The sequence below is a fragment of the Archocentrus centrarchus genome, chromosome 12 (assembly GCF_007364275.1).
Source record: "Archocentrus centrarchus isolate MPI-CPG fArcCen1 chromosome 12, fArcCen1, whole genome shotgun sequence".
Classification (NCBI taxonomy): Eukaryota; Metazoa; Chordata; class Actinopteri; order Cichliformes; family Cichlidae; genus Archocentrus; species Archocentrus centrarchus.
Genome location: NC_044357.1, coordinates 22,135,785 through 22,144,198, shown reverse-complemented (window position 1 = coordinate 22,144,198; position 8,414 = coordinate 22,135,785). Strand labels below are relative to the sequence as shown.

At 41.9% G+C, this 8,414-nt stretch overlaps 1 protein-coding gene across 1 annotated transcript; it reads left to right on the top strand.

Annotated features, from left to right (window-relative positions):
* The first annotated feature begins 2,962 nt into the window (after positions 1-2,962).
* ccnb1 (cyclin B1) lies at positions 2,963-6,856 on the top strand. Its single transcript, XM_030742635.1, has 9 exons — positions 2,963-3,110; positions 3,345-3,473; positions 4,648-4,758; positions 4,848-5,036; positions 5,120-5,278; positions 5,366-5,602; positions 5,697-5,837; positions 6,084-6,194; positions 6,280-6,856. Exons 1-9 carry the CDS (start codon positions 3,090-3,092, stop codon positions 6,382-6,384), a joined length of 1,203 nt encoding a protein of 400 aa, XP_030598495.1. The 5' UTR covers positions 2,963-3,089; the 3' UTR covers positions 6,385-6,856.
* The last annotated feature ends 1,558 nt before the right edge of the window (positions 6,857-8,414 follow it).

Sequence of the window (8,414 nt, the reverse complement as noted above, 5' to 3'; positions counted from 1 at the left end):
CAACAACTAGATGATTGAAACTTAGACACAGTTGGGTGTTCCAACAAGGCAATGATCCCAAACACACATCAAAACTGGTTTTGGAATGGCTAAAGCAGGCTAAGATTTAGCTTCTGGAATAGCCTTCCCAAAGGCCCAAACTTAATCCAATTGAATATTTATGGACTACACTTAAAAGTCTGTTTCAGGAAACCAACCAATTTAAATTAACTACCAATTCTGCCAAGAAATGTGGTCAAATGTGCAGCCAGAATTATGCCAGAAGCTTGCTGATGGCTAGGTTTCAGGAAAATAATCTATTCCTAGATGTAGATAAGACCAAGAAGATGATTTCCAAGAAGGCTGAGGAAATTTGGAACTTTGACCAAAATCCTCAACAAATTCCACAGCTGAGAGCGTTATCACCTCCTTAGCACCAGTGTGGCGTGGAAGGGGCACTGTTCAGGTCAGGGAGGCCCTCTGGCAAGTGATAAAAACTGCACAATATATCCCTGGAGTGGCCTTCCCACCACTACAGGACGTTTACACCACCAGGGTCATCAGGAGGGTGCACGTCATTAAGGACAATACACTCCCACAACACAGCATGTTCACACTTCTGCCCTCCAGTAGACGCTACAGGAGTCTGAAATCAGTGCCTAAAAGACTTTCAAATAGCTTCTACCCACAATAAAGACAGTCAGCGCTGACCCTCTCCCACCCCATCACACTGTTCAAACCTGTTCAAGACAGAAGAAAACATGCAGAACAGTTCGCACCATAAAATTAGTTTGTGAATCAAAGTCATCTGAAGTGCCATACAGTCATGACAAAAGCCAGTATTACAAAAAAAAGTGTGTGTGGAGTATCTTTCATATTAAGAGTGTTCATGCATAGTAGAAGACTTGCCTTTAATTTTTCATTCACAGTCAGTAGTACAGAAGAACTGATGAAGAACTAATCTGGCTGGAAGTTTTGGGGGAAAAATGAGTGGGCAGAACTCCAGATGTGACGGAACAAATGAGAAAACAACAATATCTATCTGAAGCAGAACACCCAGTGATTTCATTTTAATAACTTCTATAGATAGGTTCAGGGCAGCAGTATTAGAACATTCCTGCTTTTTGGTTTCTGCAAAATTCTGTACCAGTTCTTTTTACACATTTGATAATTTTATGCAACTCATGTTATTCTGTGTGTGTGTGTGTGTTCATATTTTTGGACCAAGTAGACAGATGGTCTGAGAGACGAGAAAAGGACTCCATCTACATCCACAGTTAACGACCATCGCTGAATAGATTTGGTGGCTTACAACACCAGCTATCAGCCACCTACAGTGCAGTCTTTAGATTCCTTCCCAGGTGTTCCAACTCACAGTTACATCTTGTCTCAAGTGACCTCAAAAGCTCATAGGATTGTGCAGTGGGGCGATGTTTAACAGTGGTTTCACACCATGGCCCCAGTGATGGTAATGAACCGTACCTTTTTTCATACATTGGTTTGTGTGACAACTCACATGATTAATAGTGTGTCAACGACCCTCAGGACAACCTCCAAGGGAACAACCACTACCAGAGATTCATCAGTTGTTTTAAAACTGAAGAAGCCTCTTGGATGAGAGTCTTCATGAACCAATAAGAAGTTGCAGACTTTTTAAGCTATGACCTGGATGACTGAAAGCTTACAAACACATCTGGATCACGTTCACATATGGTTCTCCTTTTTCCATGATAGAGCTTTAACCTGCATTTGTGGATGGCACAGTGAACTGTGTTTACAGACAGTGGTTCCTGGCAGAGTTCCTGAGCTCATGCAGTGATTCCCATGATAGAATCATGCCTGTTTTTAATGCAGTCCTGCTTGAGTGCCAAAAAAAATCATTGGACATTCATCAATATTACTTTTCAGTCTCATCCATTGCACACAGAAATTCATCTTTTGATATTATGTACTGTAGATGATGAGACATTCACCATTTTATGCTGAGTAACATTATTCTGAAATTGTTCTACAAGTTGTAGATTGATGAACCTCTTCCCAGTTTTACATCTGAGAAACTCTGACTATCTAATTAGTTGCAAAATGTTCCTCAAGCTGTTTCTATGTAGTACCACTTTTTTTCCAGCCTTTGCTTACCCACATCCCTGTTTTTTGTTGTTGTTTTTTTTAGACCTGTTGCCATCAAATTCAAAATTTCTTTTTTTCTTAAAATGTATTCAGTTTGAACATTTGGCAACTTTTCTATGTTTGACTGTGAATAAAATATGTGTTCATGAGATTTGCATATCTTTTGTTTACATTTTACACAGAGTCTCAACTTTATTTATTTATTTATTTTTTGGAATTGGGGTTGTAGAATCTATCTACTTATTACCAAGTAAAAAGTAGACCACCTTTACTTTTATGAAGTGGATACATTTGACCTGGTGGAAAAAATCTGCATACAATGACGAATGGTGATACAAAGAGATGTAGACTGCAGTTTACTTTGTGGATGGCAGCGGTAAACTGTTACAGCATGAGTTATGTGAGAAATTACATCTGAAATGTACTGTTAAAATCTATAACAGAAAAATAAAAGTGACGCCAGCCTCACTGGTTAAAGAAGGTATTTTGCCTGACACAGCTATGCAGAGGAGGGACTGACTTTTGTGTAGTAAATGTAATAACAGAGCTTTCAGAGGAAATCTATCATACCCAAGCTGAAAAGAAATTACATTTTGAAGGAATTTGAGGTTAAAGATGCTAAATTAATAAGGAGAGAATATATTTAATTTCCCCTTCCTCCTAAAATGAAAGAGGTGAACTTCTAATTCCTATTCACTTTTATTTAAAGAACAGCGTTTGACGAAACAGTGATACAAAAACAAGCACGACGTAACAGGAAAAGGAAATGAGCAACAAAAAGCAAATCACGTGATCACAAGTTGTCCGGGGAACGCATTTCAAACAGATGCGCTCGACCAATCAGACGGCCGGAGAATTCTGGGCGCAGCGAATCAGCTTGCAGCGAGCGAGGATTTAAACCAAGAGGCTGTTCCTTGAAGCTACACCACATCGTTCTCCATTACGACTCTTTGCCTGTTTGTAGACGCAGCGCTCGTTTCGAAATGGCTCTCAGAGTGACCCGGGTAAGATTTTGTTTTGCCACATTTGCCTATTTTTAATTTCTGTATTTGGGGAAAGTACTTAGAACGATTGACGCTTTTCTCCTTCAAATATAGCTGTAGTTTTAAAGCCCTCGTGTGTCCCTTCGGGAAATCGTATCATGCAGCAGATCGATGAGGATTTCCGCTAAATGCTCTTTAACCTAGTAAAGGTTAAAGGCGTGCAGACTAACACACATACTCCTCGTTTTTCTGCAGAATCGCTTGGCTTCCACCAAGGTTGACCTCGGTGGGAAAGCCTGCTCTGTGGCTGGGCCCACACAGAAACCCCGAGCAGCCCTGGGAGAAATCGGAAACGTCGCAATTAACAAAGACGCACAGAAGAAGGTAAATATTTGAGCCTGAATTTTGAGGAAAAGTCTGTCAGCTGACTCTGTTGTTGAGAATGAAACACAATTTTAACTTTCCTCTAAAATGCTATGGAAAAAATGGCCTCCATACTCTTATTGATGATCTCAAGATGGCAAAAAAGTAGCTTTGAGAAGGAATGAGACTGTCAGTCCACTGACTACATTCATGGACTTGCATTTTAATTTAAGTTGTATGTTCAGGCGCACAATACTGAATTAAGTCTCACTTGCTGGCATGGCTGGTAGCCAAAACTGACTGCTTTATAGTAGTACTCTTTCATAAATTATGCTTCCTGTTTAAAAACTGATCTGTTGGTGGCCAAAACTCTCTACAGGCAGGAAAGCCCCTAGAAGTACATTTGAATGACCTGACTGAATCTGACTCAAACAGCATTACAGGCTGTGTTGCTGAGTTCAGTGATGTTTAGACTAACTGCAGTTCTCAAACTGATTAATTGCCTTAAAACAACTTAATTTAGCCTAATGGGAACTGAGGTGGTTGCCTGTATTTGTGCAGCAGTTCAGCAGATCTTCTAAAATGCACAGTTCAAAGGGCAGATGTTAGTCAGCCAAGATCTGTAGTGTTACTCATAACAGTGTCGCCCTCTTTTGGGCTACATTAAAATGGCAGAATAGCCTGGCTGCAGGAGTTCACCTTGATCACTTATCATGCTTCCTCCAAGTCTTCCATTTAGGGATGCAGGGGCTGGAGTTAAATGGTATGTGGCCTCGTTCTGGTCTTGCTGTACTCTAACCAAGTGTGAGCTACACTGCCAAGAGATGGTGGATGTTCTATGTTAAATCGGGACTCTTTAAAAAAAAAAAAAATTAAATGTGTAATATTTAGACACGATTGTTTTTTTTTTTTTTTTTTTAAATGATGGCTTTTACTCTCCTTAACTGAGGTTGCTATCTATCTGGCGATGCACTTCAAACTATAGAAGGAAGATGGCCTGTTTTTTAGGGCCTCAAATAAGTGGTTAAGGTGAAACTGGATGTCACATTTTCTTTTTAGATAGAAATTAGACCAATTCATGCATTTAAACTGAAGACTCTGGGAATGTGAGTTGAGCATCTTTTGGGAGGGCTGGCTTTCTAAAGTAGACCTATACTTCTGGCTACTGCAGCTTTAACACCATTTCCCCTCTTAGACTGTCAAACCCGAGGCTGTCAAGAAGACTAAAGTGACAGCCAGAGCTGAGAAAGCTGAGCAGATCAAGCCAAAAGTTGTTGTTCCTGTTAAAGTTGGGACAGAGCTGCAGGTGAGTTTTACCATCAGCTTCTAGGTGACTGAATCTCTTGGCTACCAGCTGTGGCACAGCTGTCTGAAAACATGCTTGCATTGTTTCAGGTCCCACCTGAACCAGCATCTCCCACTCCAATGGAGACTTCAGGCTGTGAGCCTGCAGACCTTTGCCAAGCATTTTCAGACGTCATTCTCAACACTGCTATCAGGGATGTTGATGCAGATGACCATGACAACCCCATGCTCTGCAGCGAATACGTGAAGGACATCTACAAGTATCTCCGTCAGCTTGAGGCAAGCAAATTAAATGCTTAAGTGCTAATCTCTGGCTACATTTTCCTTTGCCCTCTATGGTAACCCATCTTTTGTCTGCTCAGATTGAGCAGAACATCAGACCAGATTATCTGCAGGGTCAGGAGGTGACAGGCAACATGAGGGCCATTCTCATTGACTGGCTTGTGCAAGTGAACCTGAAGTTTCGGCTGCTGCAGGAGACGATGTACATGACAGTGGGCATCATTGATCGCTTTCTTCAGGTGACTGGTCCTATCCTACATTGCCGGCATTCATGGCCCTGTAACTTGTCACTGTGTAAACCTTGAATGTGACTTTGCCTCCAACAGGACCATCCAGTCCCCAAGAAGCAGCTGCAGCTTGTTGGAGTGACTGCCATGTTCCTTGCTTCCAAATACGAGGAAATGTATCCCCCAGAGATCTCCGACTTTGCCTACGTGACCGACAGGGCGTACACCACAGCCCAAATCAGAGACATGGAGATGACCATTCTGCGGGTGCTGAAGTTCAAACTGGGCCGCCCTCTCCCCCTGCAGTTCCTCAGAAGGGCCTCAAAGATTTATGAGGTTTGTAGAATCTTTAGCATCGCAGGAAGTGCAGCTGGCTGGCTGCTTTGCAAGTTTATATGCAGCAACTTATTTCTAATGGGTCCCTTCACAGGTAACTGCTGAGCAGCACACTTTGGCCAAATATCTCCTGGAGCTCACCATGGTTGACTACGAAATGGTCCATTTCCCTCCTTCACTGGTGGCAAGTGCTGCTTTGGCACTTACCCTCAAAGTATTGGATGCTGGAGAATGGGTGAGTGCATCTGAAGGGTCTGTTTTGGTGTCAGTAATCTATACTATATCTAGAGGCTATGATCAAACATAGCATAAGTAACTTAAAGCCTGCAGCCTGTGACTGGCTACGGAGCATTTATTACTGCAACTCTTTTTCATGCACACTTTGAGCAGCAGAGATTAGCAAACCGTTACTCAAAAGGCTTAGCTGCAAATCGTGGCAGATGGGCTCTTGCTCTAGCCTCACATTCTGCTCTGCCTCCAGGATGTGACACTGCAGCACTACATGGACTACACAGCAGAGAGTTTGATTCCTGTTATGGCACACATCGCTAAGAACGTTGTCAAAGTGAATAATGGGCTGACCAAGCACATGGTAAGTTTCGGTGACTTTGGAGTGCCTTAATCTCAATAGCTGGCTCTTAAGCTTGACAGATTTCTAATCATTGGTCCCTTTGCAGGCCATCAAAGGCAAATATGCCACCTCAAAGCAGATGAGGATCGCCAACATCTCGCAGCTCAAATCATCAGTGGTCAAGGAACTTGCAAAGCAGGTCACACAGTGAGGTGACTGTCTCTGGCACCGTGTGCTGATTTTTGTACAGATGTAACTTAAGACTTTTAACATGACCGAGGGATCCATGTCACTGGTTAGCATGTTTTAGCTGAGGGTATGTATTTTCTTTTTGTTTTTACTGAGTACTTCAAGCATGCCACAAGGTTTAAGTTTTGACCTACAACAAAATCACGATTCAATCTTATCAGATTGACAGCTGACCCCTATGGCTTGTGTGTTTAGGTCACTGACTAATGCAAGAACCAAGAATCCCAAAGGAGTTGCTGTCCTTGCATAACTTACATGCACACTTAAATGTTTATAAAACTGCTGCTGACGTGTTGAATCTAAAACCTGTGGCATGACTTGAAAATGATCAGTGTGTGAAATAGACCAGTGGGCAAGTGACTTTTTAAAAATTTTTTTTTTTCAATGGATGTGTTCTTATAGTAAAAATGTACAGTTTTTTTCTTTTTTTTTTTTTTTTTTTTAATGGTTTTTGAATTGTCTTGTTAAGCATCTATTAAATGCCTTTGACCAGAAAGCTGCTTTCCTTGTCATTTCTTTCAATGACCACTAGAGGCTGCTGTGAGACTGAGTTCTGGTATGTGAAAGCTGAACTGCACAAAAGCAGCCAAGGTTATAGTTGGTGTCCAGGTGCGGAAATGTTGCCTTTTCCCTGCCATGCTAAAGATTGCAGAGAGGTTAATATTTACTGACTGATCCCGTCTTACAGTGAGGTGAAGTTTGCATCCAAAAAGCTTTAACTAAGTAAAATGCATTGTATCAACAAAACTTCTTACCCGGTTAATTAAATTTGAGCATGATGGCCCCATTTCTTAAGTAGAAGCTGATCACATCTGGTATTTTGAGGATTGCAGCTTCACTGTGTACACGGCAGGAAGAGTTAAGCAATGCATAAACGTGAGCAAAAGTATAGCTATAACAGTACTTAGCTACCTGAAAGGTAGCAACTTAGCTAACAGAGTGATGTCCTTTCTCTGTACTTGAACAGCTGAGTTTCGAACCCTCTGCAGTCAGAGCTGGACAAATCTGTACATGAAGTTGAGCAGTGTATTATAAGCACAGAAGCTACTTTTATCTGCTCCCCTCACAAGGGGTCACCACAGCAGGTAGCTCCACACATTTGATATGGCATGGTTTTACACCAGATGACCTCCCTGACACAACCTTAAAGGAGATTTGTCTCCAGCTTAAACTGAACCATCAACCTTTTGCTTACCACTATACCAGGGATCCTCAAATCCAGGCCTCAAGGTCCAGTGTCCTGCAGGTTTTAGATGTGTCCCATATCCAACACACCTGAATCAAATGGCTGAATTACCACCTCAGTATGCAGTCAAGTTCTCCAGAGTCCTGCTAATGACTTCTATATGTGATTCAGGTGTGTTGGATCAGGGACACAACTAAAACCTGCAGGACACCGGACCTCGAGGCCTGGATTTGAGGATCCCTGCACTATACTATATACACGAGCATAAACTGCAAAAGATGTAGCTTCCAGGTCTGATCAGTGAAGCTAATGGGGAAGTGCTTTGAACCTGTTTTCATCTTGATGGTCAGAAGGTGCACAAAGTTTTCCAGCTGTACACAGATCTACAGGACATGATCCTAAGGCTCCCTTGCTCCTTGACCTCAGTAAACACTTAAGGACTTTATGGGCTCAGTCACTAGTCTGAGGTCAAACTGAGTCCATTTTGAAAATGAATTTTAATCACAAGTCATCAGCTAATGAGTGTCCAGTTTCACAGTTCAGATCTACCCCCTCTCATCACATCTGGATTTGAAACACCGAGGTGGAGATGGCAAAAAAGGTCAAATCAAAGTTTGCTAACAGGACCTCACTAACCCATGGATAAAATCATGATGGCTACGTCTGTCTTGTATTCTGTGCGCACAAGCAGGGCCGTAGGAATGAGTTTCCTATTGGGGGGGACACATATCGGAAACCTGGCAGATCCATGAATACTCTGAGAAAAGCATTAAAAAAATGCTATTTGATCTTTATTTTCTTATTTT